The 20,713-nt window shown below is 41.4% G+C and overlaps 1 protein-coding gene across 1 annotated transcript in view; it reads right to left on the bottom strand.

Moving 5' to 3' along the window:
• Positions 1–20,713, bottom strand: part of tmem232 (transmembrane protein 232) — a 74,337-nt gene that overhangs the window by 42,064 nt on the left and 11,560 nt on the right. Inside the window, exons 3-6 of the mRNA XM_078213874.1 lie at positions 13,711–13,822; positions 10,506–10,611; positions 8,162–8,319; positions 4,949–5,048 (exon numbers count right to left, since the gene is read on the bottom strand). Coding sequence (XP_078070000.1) covers positions 4,949–5,048; positions 8,162–8,319; positions 10,506–10,611; positions 13,711–13,822 — 476 coding nt within the window. The remainder of the gene's footprint in view (positions 1–4,948; positions 5,049–8,161; positions 8,320–10,505; positions 10,612–13,710; positions 13,823–20,713) is intronic.

The following is a 20,713-nucleotide window of genomic DNA, read 5'->3' as shown; positions in this document are numbered from 1 at the left end:
TCGAAGTTTCAAGAAGTTTCAAAATAGCTGCTTAATGTAATAAACTGGCCAGTTAGGACACTTCCAGAGTGCGCACGCATTAGTGCCTTTCCCAGCTTGGGACACCCCGGAAGAGCTGCAGCCACCATTCTGAGTAATTTGTGCTACTGGGGCAAGGGCATCAAAGGTCGGCACAAGGAAGTAGTTGAAATAAGTATTGCGATGAATGGAAGACCAATGCTAGGCATTAAGAATTTAGTAAGTGTGGTTGTAAGTGGCTTGATTTTTTTTTAAGCAGGGATGGACTTAGGAGGAAGAGGAAGGAGTGTTGGGTGGAGATGAGGATGTCAATGGTGATATATACAGTAGTCAGAAATAGCTGTCTTTGATAGAAACTAGTAGGGTATCAAAGTCCATACGATACAGCAACTTGGGGTAGATAGTTGTGAATTTGACTATGTGATTTTTGGAAAAGAGGAAGTTTAGAGATGGCAAGCAATCAGTGAATTTAGAGGTCAAAGAAGCTGAAGTAAAGATTGAAATAGCCAAGGATGATGAGTTGGTCAATGCAGGGGCTGAAAGATGAAAGGAGGGGAGGACAATGGGCTCATTAGTTCAGGGTGGATTTTGGGAGGGCGTTATATAATGATTATGAGGCTGTTGAAGGAGAGGCCAGAGGGCTGGAAGACAGTGAAAGGTTTAAAAAAGAAATTTTTGGTCATTTGGAAGCTCTTCCACATGCTCCAGAGCTTTGTTCTAATCCAATATTTGTTGGAATCTTTAGACTTGTTTTTATCCTGTTCCTTTTGGTGTTTTGCATGTAAATAGCTTTATAATGCTTCATTCTAAGGAATGTCCAGCACTGCTCTAGCCACGTAGTTCCTCACTCCCCATTGAACTACAGTTTGATGATGGATGACCAAGGTTGTGTTTGATCCTGAGATTACAAACTGTAGTTGTATACAATTCTGCTGCTGATGGCAATAGTGCTTTATGGATATCCATTCTTATTCTGCTTAGGGTGATAAAACCATACCACACAATAGAGGGTGTTTCAATGTGAAGGAGAAATTTTGGTTCACAAAGACTGATATCATCTGCAACAGGTGTGTTGTTGAGAAAGGGGTTGAGGAGGTTCACTTGTGCTGTTGGCTCACTTATTCCCTGGCATAGGCTTAGCCTGGTGGTTATGCCCCTCAGAACGTAACCAATTTAGGTTGAAATTAGCAGGTGTTTTTCTTGGGCTTAATCAAATCAAAGCCATGAAACAGAGTCACCAGAATGTTGGTGATACCTAGGGCCAAGCTCACCACACTACATACCAATGTTTCCACTTCTAAAGAGTCAATATGGCTAGTGGGATAGGGATAGTTAGAACCATGTTATTTAGAATCTATATCAATGATTTGGATGAAGCCCTACCCCCTCCCCCCTCTCTCTCCCTCCACCTCATTAATGGAGACCACTTATTTTAAACTCTGCTCCCTAGTTCCAGTCTCTCCCATAAGGGAGAAACAACTTTATCAGCATCTATTCTGTCGAATCCCCTCATGATTTTATATATTTTATTAAGATCAACTCTCATTCGTCAATGGACACAGGCTCAATTTGTCCAACCTTTTTTCATGAGATCCCAGGTATCAGAGCAGTAAATATTATCTGAATCACTTATAATGCAAAGATGTGTGGGTTAGGTTGATTGGCCATGATTAAATTGCCCCTTAGAGTCCTGAGATATGTAGGTTAGAGGGATTAGTGGGTAAAATATGTCGGGATATGGGTGTAGGGCCTGGGTGGGATTGTGGTCGGTGCAGACTCGATGGGCCGAATGGCCTCTTTCTGTACTGTAGGGTTTCTATGATTTCTATGATATCCTTTCATAATTAAGAAGACTAAAACAATACACAGTGCTCTAGATGTGATCTCACCAACACCCTGAACAACTTAAGGTAACATTCACAAGTCTGCTGACAAGCTGTGCTATGCAGCCAGAATTTACTGGTATATGCCATCAAATATTTTTGGTATCCTGGGCCCTCAAAATCAGCATTTGGGTCTTCTACAGCAAAAACTAGTTTGTGATCTCAACCTTCAGTGAGATTGTAAAAGGGGCAAGCTATTCCTCTGCCTTAGCTCTTGCACAGTTGTGAGGAGCGATTCACCATGTGAAGAGTCCCATTTTTGCCTCCCCTCTAAAGTTCAAATGGAGTTTGTCTCTGAGCTGCTGCTTGTAAGGATCAGACTGAGTGATGGTACATCTTGAGGGAGAGTGACCTTCCTCTTGCTCAAGCAGCAAAATACCTCCACAATTTGAAATAAAGTTTAGATACAGGAATCTGAAACAAAAACAGAAAATGCTGGAAACTCTCAGCAGGTCTGACAGCATCTGTGGAGAGAGGCTCTACTCTCTCTCCACAGATGCTATTTACCTGCTGAGATTTTCCAGCATTTCTGTTTTTGCTCTACAATTCGAAAACCTAAAATCAAAGAAAGGAAAAGGAGTTGTATTTTAGTGTGCAGAGTAGCAGAGATGAGTGTCTAGTGAAAGCTGTTTGTCATGCAGTGTGTGTAGAGTGAGAATGGAAAAAGAGAATTCAGTATGAAGAAACCCTACAGCATGTCTCTTCTCAAGCACTGCCACTCAGCTAAATAATAATTCTCCCCCAGCGATGATGTCAGCATATTTTCTTCCATTGTGAAGAGGATGTGCAGTTAACTCTGCCTCCTCTGGTGGCAAATTCCTGGATCAGGTTGCGTACAAACTTCTCGTGAAATATTTAGAAAATGTGTGAACTCTTGACGTAATGTAGTAAGATGAGGTGTGGGGATAAGAGAGTTGCAAAGATGATAATTGGGTAAACATGAGGATTCGGAGGTGAAGTGCACACAAGAAATGTTTCTATAAATTGTTGTCCTGTGTTCTGTCCCCAGTGGAACAGTAGTCCAACCATACACTACTGGCACAAAAGCAAAATACTGTGAATGCTGGAAATCTGAAATAGAAACAGAAAATGTTGGAAATACTCAACAGGTCAGCCAGCATTTGTGAAGAGAGAAAGTTTCAAGTCAATGACCTCACACCACTAATACTCACCAAAAATCAGTAAATAAGATGTTACCCATACTTTTCAGACTACCTACCTTTTATAATTCAAATTACCATTGCAGTGCAAAAAATTCATTCAGAAGACATATATAGGAATGTCAGCTTAGGTCAGAAAATTACAAAATCTGATAATAGTAAAATTGATGGTGAAAGGGGCCCATAATACCACATAATTTTAAATGGCCTTTGTAAAATAACTGTAACAACTGTAATTGACTATCAGAAAGACATACTAACAAAAGGTCTTCGAAGTCTCACTCTTTTGAAAACCTAGGTTTCAACTTTTTTTTTATTCATTCGTGGGACATGGGTGTCGCTGGCTGGCCAGCATTTATTGCCCATCTCTAGTTGCCCTTGAGAAGGTGGTGGTGAGCTGCCTTCTTGAATCGCTGCGGTTATGTTCTGTGGATTGACTCACAATGCCGTTAGGGAGGGAATTTGATCCAACGACTGCGAAGGAACGGCGATATATTTCCAAGTCAGGATGGTGAGTGACTTGGAGGGGAACTTGCAGGTGGTTGTGTTCCCATTTATCTGCTGCCCTTGCCCTTCTAGATGGAAGTGGCCATGGGTTCGGAAGGTGCTGTCTAAAGATCTTTAGTGAATTGTTGCAGTGCATCTTGTAGATAGTACACACTGCTGCTACTGAGTGTCGGTGGTGGAGGGATTGAATGTTTGTAGATGTGGTGCCAATCAAGTGGGCTGCTTTGTCCTGGACGGTGTCAAGCTTCTTGAGTGTTGTTGGAGCTGCACCCATCCAGGCAAGTGGGGAGTATTCCATCACACTCCTGACTTGTGCCTTGTAGATGGTGAATAGACTTTGGGGAGTCAGGAGGTGAGTTACTCGTCACAGTATCCCTAGCCTCTCACCTGCTCTTGTAGGCACTGTGTTTATGTGTTGAGTCCAGTTGAGTTTCTGGTCAATGGTAACCCCAAGGATGTTGACAGTGGGGGATTCAGTGATGGTTACACCATTGAATGTCAAGAGGCAGTGGTTAGAGTATCTCTTATTGGTGATGGTCATTGCCTGGCATTTGTGTGGCGCGTATGTCACTTGCCACTTGTCAGTCCAAGCCTGGATATTGTCCAGATCTTGTTTGCTTGTGAACATGGACTGCTTCATGGACTGCAAGCCAATACATAATTTAAAGGGCAAGGAATTTTCCTAATGTATTAAAAACATTACTCCTTTAGTGAACTCCACCAAAGTAAATTAACTGTTTATTTGGGTTGTGTGACCTTGCTATATTTATCTATATAACAAGTGGTTGCACTGCACAAAACGTTTGCTGGCTGTGAAGTACTTTGGAACATCCTAAAAAAGTCACAGGAGCTCACAGGCACAGGGCGGCACGGTAGCACAGTGGTTAGCACTGCTGCTTCACGGCTCCAGGGACCTGGGTTCGATTCCCGGCTTGGGTCACTGTCTGTGTGGAGTTTGCACATTCTCCTCGTGTTTGCGTGAGTTTCCTCCGGGTGCTCCGGTTTCCTCCCACAGTCCAAAGATGTGCGGGTTAGGTTGATTGGCCATGCTAAAATTGCCCTTAGTGTCCTGGGATGCGTAGGTTAGAGGGATTAGTGGGTAAATATGTAGGGATATGGGGGTAGGGCCTGGGTGGGATTGTGGTCGGTGCAGACTCGATGGGCCGAATGGCCTCTTTCTGTGCTGTAGGGTTTCTAAGATTCTATATAAATGTACTTTATCTATACAAGAAACTTTTATTTGATGGGTTTGGCATGTTGTATGTCAGGCATCTCTAAAAGAAGCAGGCAATGTAATTCTTGTTTTAATTGGAACGTGTTTAGCAGAAATAATTCTTACATACATGATATTCAATAAGTTGGTTTTAACATGGGCTTTACCTGCTAAGTAAATATGAAGGCGATATTTACATTCCTTAAAAGCTTGTACAAGTCCAGTCAGGTGGAAGATAAACAATCTTAGAAATGTCAGAAATCCAAGCTATTGAAAGAGGAAAAGTAGATACTTTTTAAAATGAGAAAAAACATTGCATGTTGGCTTTTGAATAAAAAATTCTTAAAGAGCTAAGTCTTTCAATATAATTTACTTTCAATTAAAGTTTTTTAAAAATCACTAACTATTGATGCCCTTTGTTCAAGTTTCATTGTGATCCGCTTTATCAGACATGTCAGCCAGAAAGATGCATTTGAATGACAATCACTGGCAACCAAATATGGCATACCTCAGAAGTGTATTGTATTTCATGGAGATGATATATAATACACTTTGAACAATCTCATACAACTTTCATTTTTATACACTTGGTACTGAAAAAAACAACCATTCGCAACACCTATTCAAAGCTTTTAAATCTCAAGCGGTTAATCTCCTATAAATACAAACCAATTTCTATTCAGATCCCATATCAAAAACAGCTAATCCTCTAATAGCCTCTTTAAGCTGTTAATCAAATTAGGAGCTCTTAACCCACTGCAAAAGCAACTGTCGCTTTTCAAACTCAGCCAAGCATTCATAATGACATAGAGCTAGACCTTGGGGAAATGCCAATGTAAAGCTCTGTTGAAAATGCATGACAATATGCTATCTTTTTTTCTAACCTATGATTGTCAGTCAAATCAGTCCACCAGAAGGATATCTGTTACTCTGACAGCTGCAGCCTGTGTTTGAAAATTTAAAAGAGCAGGGTATTTTTAAAAGCCTTCTGATCATTACAGTCATACAGGCCTGGTCTGCTCTTCAAGAATATTTATATCCACCCCATCAATTTATGGCTCCCACACTGCAGGTTAAAGCCCTTAGACCAGCCAAAACAGGATCTGTTTATGGCACTTGATTCAAATGGCCCTGCTGAGTTCAGGTTTCCAGCTCCCTTTCCTCTATTGGTAAAAATTGGATCTGTCAGAAATGGGGGTGGGATTTCTGCATCCAAGTCCTGCCTGCCATTTTTAACGATTCTTCTTTACTCCGTAAAACTCCAGTGCTTTGTGTTTCAGTTCCTATGACCTTTCACCTTTACTGCGGAATGGCTTTCATATGCCTTAGAAACTTTTCTAACTTGTATCTAAGTTTTTTATCATTGCAATCCTGTTTTATGCTGTGTAATGTGATGTGACTTTTTAAAAAATTCTCTTCAGTCCTTTCAGTTCAGTCCTTCACTGACCCCCAACTCTGGCCTCTTGTGTATTTACTTTTCCTTTGCGTCAGCCATAGAACCATAGAAATGTTACGGCAGAGCAAGAGGACATTCAGCCCATCATGTCTGCATCAGCAACCATGGCTGTTAGTTGCATTCTCACCTCTAAATCATGAGATTCCAAGTTCAAGTCCCACTCCAGGAATTTTTGGTATGTTACTGCTGACGAAAAGTACCTATTCCTCCACCATTTCTTTGTTCCCATTACTACTTCTCTAGCATCATTTTCCAGCGGTCCAATGTCCACTCTAGCCTCTCTCTCTCACCCTTTATATATCTTTAAAAAATTATTGTAATCTTCTTTTATAATTACTGGCTAGCTTATCCTCATATTTCATCTTGTCCCCTCTTATTTCTTTTTTAGTTGTTCTCTGTTGGTCTTTAAAGGCTTCCCAATCCCCTGGTTTAGGGGATTTTCACAGTAACTTAATTGCAGTGTTAATGTTAGCCTACTTGTGACACTAATAAATAAACTTTAATCTTCGCCACATTGTAGGCTTTTTCTTTTGTTTTTATGCTGTCCCTGACTTCCCTCGTCAGCCATGGTTGCCTTGTCCTCCCTTAGTATGCTTCTTCTTCCTTGGGATTAAATTTTGTTGTGTCTCCTGAATTACTCCCAGAAACTCCTGCCATTGCTTTCCACTGTCTTTCCTGCTAGGCTCCTCTCCCAATCAACTCTGGCCAGCTCCTCCCTAATGCCTCTGTAGTTGCCTTTACTCAACTGCAATATCATTACACCTGATTCCAGCTTCTCCCTCTCAAACTACAGGATGAAGTCTGCTGTTTATTTTTAGATACATCCTGGCAATTAGCTCCAAAAAGCAAAGATTGATAGAATGACTAAAACAAGGGATATAACAAAGCATACAGGGCATAAGTAACTATGATCAAAGGAAGGCAAAATCAAAAACTAGTATTCATTTTTTTCCTGCTTTGTAATATAATATCAGTCAGAATGTAGCCTGCTTGAAACTCCAGAGTGGAGTAATGTTCCCTCAATCTTGAATGTACATCAACTATGCCTATTTGGTAAAATGCCTGTGCCATTAAAAAAATCCTTTCCTTTGTAAACTGTGTAAAACATTTTACTCTCTAAAGAACCAGATACCACAAGCTGCATAAAACTCTCTCTCCCCTTGAAAGAAGTATTAGAACTTTGTTCAGCACTTTTCTATACTGTTCTAATTGAGCTTTCTGGGAAATTGAAAGTCAAGCAATGTAATTTTAGCATCATGAGTCTAATGAATTGTATGTTCAACATCGGAAATGCTGAGGTAGACATTTCAGCCCTGGAAGTTGGCCAAATTCTGCATTTATAAGTTAATCTGTAAACTAAAGTGTTGCAGCACCTATTTTAGCAATGGGGGAGTTACTTGTTTTGGCATAGACAAAGTTCAGGCAGGACAGACACCTTATAGCAAAAGCCTGGTGTTGTCAAATTTTGCCTGCATGCCTTGGCAGTAATCTGACAAAGCAGATCACTATCTGATATGGAATCAGTGAAATTAAAAACCAGATAGGTTCTATAATAGGTAGATGATCCACTGTCAGAATGCTGTCCAGGCAGTAAAGTCAATTTCCACAATTTGGTGCTTGCCAGACTTACTCGACATGTCATGAGGTCTTGGACTATACATACACCCAGTCCCACTGTACACCTTCTGTAACTTTATTATCTACTTTGCTGTATGGATTAGCCACCTGGAGGGCCCTGATTATGGATTTTAGTGAGACAGACTTCTGGAGAATTTAAAGAAACACTGATGGCAATCATCCCAAAAAATGTAACTCCAAAGCTTTGTGAAGAATCTAATTTTCAACTACAGAATGTCTTGCCTTGTTATTACATTATTCTGTTTACAGAGGTTATTTGAGTTGTTATTGTAATTTGATCATGTACCTTTATTATCTTGACTTCACATGTATAGAGATATGACTGCTTTACTGCATCAACACAAATCCAGTACAACACAGACTCAGCGAGGAAGAACAAAACAGGAATCTGGTCTGGATGCAATGGTGCATGATCCAAAGAAAGCAAGAGAATGTCCAGAGCCTCTTGAGAAAGAAGAAATTTTTTTAAAAATGCATCAGCACAGAAGCATATAGCATGACTCCCAAGGTCAAACAAGTTTATAAAATAATTTCCAATTAACTGTTTCATCCAACCTAATTAACTTTTCCACAAATTGCATTTTCTTGTATTATACTGGAATAAAGTCCAAATGCCCAAAATTCCAATCAGGCCCTGGGCAGCAACAAGAGATGAAAAATGGGGGTAGAACCAGAGATGTCTAAACTTGTAGATGGATCTTCCACCTGCCTGTTCCCCCAAATCAAGAGACAGTATTGGGTTTGTGTTATGTTGCAAGGTATTTGTTAATAAGAACCATAAGCAGGAGTAGGCCATTTGGCCTCGAGTATGCTCTGCCATTCAGTAAGATCATGGTAGTCTCAAATCCACTTTCCTGTCTGCCCTCTATAACCCTCAACTCTCTTGTCAATCAAAAATCTGTCTAACTCAGCCTTGAATATATTCAATATCCAAGCCTCTACCTCTCTCATGAGAAGAGAGTTCCACAGATTTATGACCCTCAGAGAAAAATAATTCTCCTCCTATCCATCTTAAATGGGAGACCCCTTATTTTTAAACTGTCTTCCTAGTTCTAGACTCCTCCACAAGGGGAAACAACCTCCCAGCATCCACCCTGTCAAGTCCTCTCAGAATCTTACATAAGATCAACTTTCATTCTTCTAAATTCCAATGAGTATAGGCCTAACCTGCTCAACTTTTCCTCATAAGACAACCCTTTAATGATCACAAAAGTAGAAAGATTATGCTACAATTGTGAAGGGCATTGGTGCGACCACATCTGGAGTATTGTGTACAGTATTGATCTGATTATTTAAGGAAAGATGTAAATGCTTTAGAAGCAGTTCAGAGAAGGTTTACTGGACTAAAACCAGGTGAGTTGTCTTATGTGGAAAGATTGGACAGGTTAGGCTTGTTTCCACTGATGTTTAGAAGAGCAAGTGACCACCTGAGTGAAACCTTTACGATCCCGAGGGGTTTGACAGGGTGGATGTGGAAGGGACGTTTCCTCTTTTGGGAGAATCTAGAACTAGGGACTCCTGTCTAAAAGTAAGGGGTTGCTCATTTAAAACAGAGATGAGGAGATAAATTTCTCTCAGAACGTCATGAGTCATTGGAATTCTTCCTCAAAGTTGGTGGAAGAAGAGTCTCTGAATATTTTTAAGGCAGATATAATCTTAGGAATAAAAAGGTGCACGGGGGTAGACAGGGATGTGAGGTTGAGGTTACAATCAGATCAGCCATGATCTCATTGAACGGCGCAACAGACTCAAAAGGCCAAGTGGTCGACTCCTGCTCCTAATTAATATGTTCATATGTTCATTCCAGGAATCAGCCAAGTGAACCTTCTTTGAACTGCTTCCAATGCCTTTTATATCCTTCTTTAAGTAAGGAGGCCAAAACTGTACACAGTACTCCAGATGTGGTCTCCCTAAGGTCCTGTACAGCTGTAGGAACACTTCCCTACTTTTATACTGCATTACCTTTTAAAGCTGAAGATCTTTAATGCAGCCTTTTTCAAGATGAAAAAAACCCTAAATACCACTGAGCCTCTCCACCTTCCAGCAGAGGGATATATCAGACACCCTTACAAGATCATTTGCCCTGAACTTTTCATTGAATCCACAACATGGACAGCCAATGTGTTAACAACTGAGAATGCCCATAGGAATTTTGGTCTTCAAGTATTTATTCCAACACATTACCATTATAAATATTTTGAAAAGAATGACATGCAGAACTACTATTCTTAGCAAATAGTACAAAATAAAGAAAAATCACTCTTTGATCTAACCACATTTCACATATTGCATCACAGCCATTTTATTTCTATATAAATACATGTTTGAAAACATCTTGCCACACTTTCTAAAGAGCAAAATATTAGTGATCACCATCTTTAAGTTAAGGTTTGTTGTATACACATTAGACTAGCTTTACTCGCAACCTATTTTCCAAAAAACAATTCAGCAAACATTCTGTACATGGATCGAGGTAAAAGATGTCTTATAAATGCAAAACGTTAGTTTTTGATTGTTGATTGAGTTTTTAGTTCACAGGAACATCATCCTGCACTGCAACTGTAATACTGCATGGTTTACTTTATAAACGTGTTTATATAATGACCGTTAATTTTCTTTGATAATCTTACCTTCTTGTATTTTTCCTTTACACTGAACCAGCAAAGCTAGTTCTGACCAAGCTAATGGCAGATTAACATGGTTCCCGGAACCCATTGAATTCAATCCAACTTTTCGCTAAGACAGAGAAACAATCAATGAGCATGGAGTTATATACAGTGCAGAAGAGGCCATTTAGCCCATCGAGTCTACACCAACGGAAAAACTACACTAAATCTAAACCTGCGCCAATTCCACATTCCAGCACTTGGCCCATAGCCTTGAATGTTATGGCATTTCAAACATTCATCCACATACTTTTTAAAGGTTGTGCGTTTTCCTGCCTCTACTACCCTACTGAGCAATGCATTTCAGACTCCCACCACCCTCTGGGTGAAAAAGAATTTCCGCAAACTCCCTCTAAACTTCCTGCCCCTCACCTTAAAATTATGTCCTCTTGTTACTGACCCTTTAACTAAGGGGAACAGCTGCTTCCTATTCACTCTGTCCATATCCCTCATAATCTAATACACCTCAATTATTCCCCCCCTCAGCTTTCTCTTCTCTAAAGAAAACAACCCAAGCCTATCCTGCCTCTCTTCATAGTTCAAATGCTCCATCCCAGATAACATCCTGGTGAACTTCCTCTTCACCTTCTCTAGTGTGATCACTAGAGGCGGTCAAAACTGCACATGGTACTCCAGCTGTAGCCTAACCAAAATTTTGTACAGCTCCATCATATCCTTCCTGCTCTTATAATCTATGCCACGACTGATAAAGGCAAGTGTCTCGTATGCCTTCTTAACTATCCAATTAACTGATCCTGCTACAAGCACCTCAAGATCCCTCTGTTCCTCCTCATTTCCTAGTGTCCTACCATACATTGAGAACTCTCTAGTCTTGTTACACCTCCCAAAGGGCATCACCTCGCACCTTTCAGGGTTAAATTCCATCTGACACTGATCTACCCACCAAACCAACCCGTCTATAACTTCCTGAAAACTAAAATCATTTTCCTCCCTGTTACCAACCTGCCAATCTTCGTGACATTTGCAAACTTACTCATTATCCCCCCATATTCTCATCTATATCGTTTATATACATCACGAACAATAAGGGACCTGGTACTGATCCCTGTGGTACGCCACCAGCATGATTTATAGTTGCAGAATTCTGTACTTATTAATACTATGACTGTGTCACTGGAAATGATACATTGTGGTGAGCCAGCAAAGGCAATGTTTTTCATTATGACATTACTTATCAGGATTTGCTATTTGTTAAATACATTCAAAGCATTTTTATTTTGCTGCTGTAGCTCCCATACACCAATGTCAGGCAATAAGAGTGGGAGAGATTCCTGGTCAACCACGTGATGGAAAGAAATTGGAGCCTCTACTATCACTGTCCATAGCTCTTGGCTACACAATGCATGTAAAAGCATCCGACAGGCTGCTGAAATTTTACTCTCAAATGAGCATTGATTGGCAACAGACAGTCCATACGCACTTAGAAAGAGATTGTGCCTTGGAGAGCTGATGGCCAATCGGGCTCAGCGCTGTATTGGCCGGAAGAGGTACTGAGCTGGTGTGCCTGGGACTAAGTGCAGGGAGCCAGTGTGAAGGTGAGTGGTGGGGATCCCAGGAGAAGAGGGTAGGAGATGTCTTGAGGGCCACGGGGTGGTCCGGAGGTATCTGGTCCATGAGGGGTGGACCCCCATGTCAGAAGGGGGCTTGCGATGGAGGTGCCCTCACCCTCCCCCCCATTCTTGCCCTAGAAAGCACCCCAGCCAGCCTGGAAACTTAGATTTCCCAGCAGGAAAGAGGGACAAGGCCAGGCTTCCCTTTCAAAGCCCTGTCCACCCCACCGTAAAACGGTATCTGGGTCAGATCAGGCAGGATTCAAGAAGGAATTCCATCCATGCAATCTCATGCCACTCCCCTGCACACCCTGCCTCAAAACCCACTGGTGGAAGCATAAAACGCAGGCACACGGGGACTTGTAGCTCAGTTGGCAGGTGTAGATCAGATTGGTACCAATAGCACAAACATCAATCCTCATTCAGGGTCTGTTGCCTTGCCCTCCCCGTGGTGAAGCTCATGGCACTGTGGGCAGACCTACCTTCAGGCAGAAAACTGAAGAAATAGTTCTGAGACAATGAGACAAGCAGAACTAAGTGTTTTTCTTGAGCTTGTTGAAAATTATCTGAACTATAACAATGACTGTCTGCCTCCGTGTCTTTTAATTAGGTTTCCTGCTGTAATTTCAAAAAAAAAATCTTTAAAATGTTGCTAGTTTCTGTCAAGATCATAATGGTTGCCTTGTGTGGAAAAATTGAGCAGGTGGGTTTATACTCATTGTAGTTTAGAAGAATAAGGGGTGACCTCATTGAAACATAAGGTTCTGAGGGGGTTTGACAGGCTACACACTGAAAAGATGTTCCCCCTCCTGGCAGAATCTAAAACTAAGGGGTACAGTTTAAATACAAGGGGTCTCCCATCTGAAATGAAGCTGAGGAGGAGTTCTTCTCTCTGACATCGTTCGTGTTTGGACTTCACTTCCACAAAGAGCAATGGAGACTAGTTCATTGCACATTCTAGGCCAGGCAGGAAAGTGGAGGTAAGACACAATCAGAACAGCCATGAACTTACAGAACAGGGGAGCAGGATCGATGGGCTGAATGGCCTGCTCCTAGTCCTATTTTTTATGACTTTATGGAGCAGGTTCTCTGCTCTGTAGCACCATAATCACCCTTTTGGCAGTTCACAAACTTTTCCTCAGTCACTTCCAGCACCAGAATGCAGTGGACGGAGTAAGCCCCAGACTTGTCCCGACAGTGAAAGTGTTTGAATGATGATGGGATACTTGGTGACGGCTCTAGTGGTCCCACGGTCTAGGTTGTAGCATGAATCAGTGAGCAAGAATGTGTGCATTGCTCCAGGTTTAAACAGCATAGTTCTTATCCTCAAGATGATGAACTGGCTGGGTGTATAAAAAACACATATTTCCAATAGTGCCATTCAGGACATCAGGATGTCCCAAAACTTTTTACAGCCTAGAAATACTTTTGAAATGTAGTGACGTATCATGTAGATGGTGAGAAATCCTGAGAGCAAATGCTCCATGAGACTATTCCTATCTGAGTCTCCTATTATCGCTTCTACTGTTAACATGTTAAACAAAGATCCTTCAAGTCATTAAAGCAAACCTTTCATCCAATAATGGTTTATTTTGCACCTTGTTTCTGGTGAGCATTTTTTGAGCCATTTCAATCATTTGTTCCTTTTCCTTTTGCTCTTTTGCTAATTTCAACTCCTGGACAAATTGTTCTGTGACTTCAAAGGGGTTTCTGAAATAAACAAATAGTAATATTGTATAATAGATAACATTAAAAACGTTTTTTCTTTATGTTGCTGAATGAAGAAATGCTACAACTATTTCCAGCTCATTCCAATAACCCCAGAAGAGCAGCTTTATCTCAAGTCAAATGAAGTGAATTTTGGGGATAACTTTATTAACTGATCATAGATATATAGGCTGAAGAGTTTCTGAAATAACTAGGCGTAACCTTGAAACTCTTTCTTTTCTAATCTCCAAGATCAAAGTCAAAACCCACCAGTTCGTGAGCCACAGACAGTCTGTATTTTTCTGCAGATTGAATCAGATCCCAGCAGTGGTCAACAACTTCAGGTCAAAGAGGTTGGTAGGAGGAGAATTAGCTTAAAAAATCATCTCAGATGTTTCTCCTTTCCTCTGCAAAGAGCTTCCCTTTTCTGTATGCTATATAGTAACAGAGCCGTCCCCACCGGTACTATAGTGACCAACCTGTGTTATAATGACAAACCTGTCCCCACCAGTACTGTTCCCAGTATCATACAGCAAAAAGCCTTCCTCCACTCTTACTGTACCCGAGTGTTATGGTAACAAATCTGTCCCCATCAGTACTGTACCCCAGTGTTAAACAGCGACAAACCTGTCCTCACCAGTATTGTACCTCAGTGTTATAGTGACAGATCTCTCCCCACCAGTACTTTGTCCCAGTGATGTACATTGTCAAAGCAGTATCCTCCAGTACTGTCTCCCTGTGTTATAGTGACAGACCTCTCCCACCAGTACTCTACCCCAGTATAATGCTGTAACAGATCTGTCCCCAGCAGTACTGCATCCCAGTGTTATACAGTAACAGACCTCTCCTCACCAATGCTGTACCCTAGTATTATACAGAAACAGACCTGTCCCCACCAGTATTTACCCCAATTTTATACAGTGTCAGACCTCTCCCCAGGAGTATGATATCCTACTGTTATATAATGTCAGACGTTTCCCCAGGAGTACTATATCCTGGTGTTATACAGTGTCAGACCTCTCCCCAAGAGTACAATATCCTGGTGTTACACAGTGGCAGACCCCTTCCCACTAATACTGTGCTCCTGAGTTATACAGTGTCAGACCTCTCCCCATGAGTAGTGTATCCCAGTGTCAGACCTCTCCCCACTAGTACTGTGTTCCTGTGTATTACAGTGACAGACCTCTCCCCACCAGTACTGTACCCCAATGTTAGGCAAGATGTTGGAACTTCATGTTAGTTTTAGATATGTTACTATAGAGTCCTGGATTAGTAATCTGGAGTTGAGTTCAAAACCCACTATAGCAAGTTGCAAAACTGAAATCAAAATAACTCATCATTTCCTAATAGCATCAGAAAATTGACTGTAAAGCTACTGTATTGTCACAAAATGCCAACTGATACACCAATCTTTCTCACAGAAGAGAATTTGCCAGTTCAACATGCATGTTGAGTGCACAGTAGATGAGTGACACTTAATGCCCTTTACACCGAGCAACCAGGTCAGCTGTACACAGGCAACAAGAGATGGACAATAAATTCAGTAATGTCCGCATCTCAAAAAGAAATAGAAGTCAATTGTAAAATGGTAAAAGTATTAATAGATATCAAGGTCTGGACAACAGCTGAAGTAAGTCCTGTAAACATATTTTATGCAAAGTGTGCTGAAACTATGCTATTGATATATTTTATGTTTCTGTAGAATATTTAACATCCAGTTTTTTCCACCGGGAGTCGGTATGTCTGGAAGGAAAACAGCTCAGATGCTGGGAAAGCAAGATAATTACTCATTTTAGCATGTAGTGTTTATTAAGATAAGGCTAATAAACTGTTGTTTATAAATGGAGATTTCCCCTTTTTTTCGCTTAAGGGAATGGCAGCTGGGTATTTTTGGCATATAGTCATATGATGATATGGTTAATGGGAGAAGCTAAGTTTGTAGCATAGAAACAGCTTTTTGTTACAGTTTAGAGTTTTCAGTTTGCTGGCTGGAGCTGTTTAAAAACAAAAAGTATACTCTCTGACTTTCTCTCACACGCACGTGCACGCTCACACGCACACACAGTCTCTCTGACAACTTCAAGACTTTCTAAACTAGTTTATAGCAAGTATGCCTCGGTGTAACTGTATTTAAAGCGATATTTGAGGCTGTGGAAAGAATGATGTTTAATTAAAACTGACAAGGTTAAAGTTAGAAATGAGAGTTGTGTTACAAGTTAAACTGCTTCATTTTGTCAGAATTATGCTTAAACTGTGTTATAAATAAAACTTGTTTTGATAAAAGGTCCCTAATTTATCAGTGAAATTATTCCTGGAGCAGAGCATCCTTTCCTCACAATTATGCCAAAATAAAAAAATAGTTGGGGTCTAGTCTGGCTTCATAATGTACCTGGGCATTCTGGTCTAGGATCCTAACAAAAATTGGGGGCTCTTTCTGGGATTAAAAAGTATAATTCCTTATTTGATTTGGGATTATTGAACTCAAACACTGAGTGTTGGGCTGATGCTTTCTTTCAAGTGTTGCATTCAATTAGTTTAAATACGGAGCGCCTTGTGAAAAATGACTCTTTCAGTGGCTGAAGATTTCCTGGGTGTGGAAGAGGGCACTCGGAGTGGTTTACAAAGGGTAGTAACAAGATTACAAAGTCACAGACTGTGGCTAATCTATGAGTTAGAATGGGAATTAACCAGCATAACATTTCCTGGGTAATAATTCAGATCAGCACATCTGGGCCAAGTATCTGACACTTGCCATAGATAGAATTTATCATAGAATCCTACACTGCAGAAGGAGGCCATTCGGCCAATCGAGTCTGCATCAATTTTCCGATAGAGCATTTTACTCAGGCCCTATCCCCGTAACCCCACATAGTTACTCCACTAATCCTCTAACCTACATATCTTGGGACACTACCTGCCCATCTTTTGACTGTGGGAGGAAACCGGAGCACCCGGATGAAACCTATGCTGACACGGAGAACATGCAAACTCCACACAACCATCCAAGACTGGAATTGAACCCAGGTCCCTGGTGTTGTGAAGCAACAACCATGCATTCCTTTTTATTGCTTTTTTAAAATTAATTCTTGGGATGTGGGCTTCGCTGGCTAGGTCAACATTTATTGTCCAGCCCTAATTGACCTCAAGATGATGGTGGTGAGTTACCTTCTTGAACCACTGTTGAGTTGGGAGTTCCAGGATTTCCAGTGGCAGTGAAGGAATGGTGATATATTTCTAAATCAAGATTAGTGTGTGGCTTGGAGGGAAACTTTGAGGTGGTGGTGTTGCCATTGTCATTCTAGATGGCAATGGTTGTACGTTTGGAAGGTATTGTTTGAGGAAGTTTGGTGAGTTCCTGCAGTGCATCTTGTACATTGCAGTGCACTGCACTGTACATCAGTGGTGGAGGGAGTGAATGGTATGCCAATAAAGCAAGCTGCTTTGTCCTGGATGGTTTTAAGCTTCTTAAGTATTGTTGGAGTCCACTCAACAAGACAAATGGAGAGCATTTCATAATAATCCTGACCTGTGCTTTATAGATGTTGCTTATGCTTTGGGGAGTCAGGGGATGAGATACTCACCCTGGGATTCCTAGCTTCTAACATGCTCTTGTAGTCACAGTATTTATATGGCTAGTCCAGTTCAGTTTCTGGTCAATGGTAACCCCAGGACGTTGACTGTAGGGGATTCAGCGATGGCAATGTCATTGAATGTCAAAGGGTGATGGTTAGATTCTCCCTTATTGGAGATGGTAATTTCCTGCCACTTGCCAGTTCTCAGCCCATGACGGTTATTGTCCAGGCCTTGTTGCGTTTGAACATGGATTGCTTCAGTGCTTTGAATAGTTGTGAACGATGTTGAACATTGCATTCCACTTTCTCAGCTTATGAGAGAAGGTAGGTCATTAACGAAGCAGTAGAAGATGGTTGGACCTTGGACACTACCCTGAGGAACTCCTGCAGTGATGTCCTGAAATTGAGATAATTGACCTATAAATTGGAATAGGTTGGGGGAGGAGGCAGAGTCCTTTGCCCACTTTAAAGATATTGTTGTTAACTACCTTGGTTGCTTTGATGATTACCGCTGGTCAATGGCTTTTTGATGGAATTCTGTAGAACAACTTCTTGCTGTTATTTAAAAACAAACAGAAAGTATGGTTGATTCATCATCTGACCTTTACAAGTCCAAAGTTCTTTTCCAAATAAGGTGCGTCGTTAGGTCGCGTGTACATCCCGTGTTGCACCTTGAATGTTTGAGACAGCCAGTGTCTTTGTATCTGAAATTACCCTTTTGAATTAGCTTTAGCAAAAGGCCTATGTCTTTGTCAACATCTGGATGGTTCCTTTTGTTTCCTCTTGAGATGGGGTAGTGTTTCAATCCACAAGAGAAGTCTAGCCATCCTTCTGCAACCATTTGTCCTTCGGTTAAAGTATAAAAATTAATATTAAGTTCAGAATATCCTGGCAGATGACATTCTAAGCTCAGTGTTAGAGACATTTGGGAAGCATCCCAGGCAGCGCAAATCAGCCCATTGGAAGTTTAAACTTTCCAGACAACTTCATCACAAATGTATGCATCAGAACCTGCCCTCCTCAGCAAATTGGGTGGTCCTATGAAAGGGAGAATGGCACAGAAATGAACTCAAGCCATTGATATGCAGGTGCTGTCCAATCACTGCAGGGAGAACAGTCAATAAGCACTTGAGCAGTGCAGCAGTTTATCACAAACCTGGCATTATGGGGGCATAAGAGGAGGGAAATAGACTTCCTAAAATATAATTAAGATGTCACCTGAACACAAGGAAGGAAGTAGCTAGCAGCTGGAGCACAACTTATGATTTTGGATCTAGAGCAACATCCTCTGCAGGAATGGCAGATGCAGAGGAAAGGGACAAGAGTCAGGAAGGCAAAGGAGGAAATGCCCTCAGATTAGGATCCACTGCTGGAGATCCACACCCTTGAGCTGGCGGAAAATCAGGCGCAGAGTAGATTGCGACTCTCCAGGCAGATGGGCACAGAGCGTTATGCCCACCTTGCAGAACATCTCAAATCTCACAGCATTGCTTATCATGCCCTGCCAGTGGTGACATCAAGTTTAACTTGGTCAACAAAATATGATTGGTCTTATTTTACAGGAAGCACCCAATCAGCTTTCCCACACACAACGGTCACATTGCTTCTAACTGTTGGGGCTCTCTTCAATTAGCTGCTAACCACAGTATCTCACCTTGCAAAAGCTGAGTACCAAAGTAGAATTCCTGACAGATGGTATCTCACAGGAGAAAAAGCTGTGGGTTTCACTTCCATTGCTGAATTCCCCCAGCTGCAGGACACCATTGATTGTACTCCTGTAGTCATCAAGGCATGCAGTCAGATTTAACAACAGGAATGATTTTCAGTCCCTCAACATTCAGCTGGTCTGCATCCACAAGAGCTTCCTGCATTCGTTTTTCTGGCAGTTGCCATAGCTCCTTCATCGTCTGGTAGTCCAGGGTCCATTGCTCTTCATTCCACCCACTAAAGTACTTGAGCGGATTCTTAGAGATGAGGCATAGTGTGTCTACTCATCCCTTAACGAGATCACTCCACTCAGAGTCTCAGAGGCTCAACAGAGCCTATCAACAAAGGCAGGGCTATCAGCAGGCAATGCAGAGTGACATTAGACTATGATTGGTCGAGTTCCCTTAGACAAGGAAAACACTGATGAACGTTGGGGTGAATAGGAGGGAGAGAGGCAGCAGTCAAGGCAAAGATCTCTTGTGTTTGCTTAACTAATTCTTGTAAATTGGCCAAAATGTGCCACGAGGGATGGAGATGGTGAGCCAAACAGTTAACTGGGACTTGGGAAGCAAGCTGTCATCGAGGGGAGTATGGGCAACTCAACCCCCAGGCCATGGTTGAGGAGGGTTGGTGAGGCCATAGCAAGTAGCCAGCAGCAAGGCAAGGTCATCAAGGTGAAGTGTAATGCACCACCTGGATCCAGTGAATTGGCAAAAAAAAGGGAAGTGATGTTTTCCTTTACTAGGGTCAGGGAATAATTTGCAAACGTAACAGTAGACTGCCTTTGAGGTTTCCGAAAAACTCAACCAATTTCTAATTTCCGTCATCAAATTTCTTTTCATCCTCAGAAAATGGGACTTGTGAAGACTTCAGACCTGCTTTTCGCCTCCAATATCAATGTACAAAATATTCTATCATACCCAGTGGAACAGATTTTGGCCATAAGGCAATGTTTTCAGCCAGCCAGCCGGTCAAGAATTGGAATTGCCATTGTCGAGCAGCGAGGGGAGCAGGGGCAACTCGACTCCCCAGGGCTGATGAGGCCAAAAAAAGCATGGTCTTTCAGAAAATTTATATTCATTAAACTATACAAAGATCTGTTAATATGATGTGATACTTTCAATCCAGCAGTCAAAAACACAGAAAATTGAAGGCGAGGCAAGAGGATGAAGCTAGGCAAACACAATTTGTTACTTTATTTTAAAAAGCTCGAAGATTTGAACATTGTACAAACTACACAATCATTCTCATCCACCAGAAGTATGGGTGAATTATCTGAGGACTTAGACTTTCCAATTTCTGGAGATGCCACATCGATTGAAAAAGTTGAACAAGACGAATCTGAAATGGCAAAGGAACTTTCTGTTAAGTTGAGGGAAGAAACCTACCCTGAAGACATTGCCTTATGGCCAAATCTGTTCCACTGGTATGATAGAAAATTTTATACATTGATATTGGAGGCTAAAAGCAGGTTCGAAGTCTTCATGAGTCCCATTTTCTGAGGGTGAAAAAAAATTTGATGACGGAAATTAGAAATTGGTTGATTTTTTCAGAAACTTCTAAAGGTAGTCAACTGTTACGTTTGCAAATTATTCCCTGAGCCTAGTAAAGAGAA

The sequence above is a fragment of the Mustelus asterias genome, chromosome 6 (assembly GCF_964213995.1).
Source record: "Mustelus asterias chromosome 6, sMusAst1.hap1.1, whole genome shotgun sequence".
NCBI classification, from domain to species: domain Eukaryota; kingdom Metazoa; phylum Chordata; class Chondrichthyes; order Carcharhiniformes; family Triakidae; genus Mustelus; species Mustelus asterias.
Note: the sequence above shows the minus strand (reverse complement) of the source record. Positions and strands in the feature narration are given on the sequence as shown.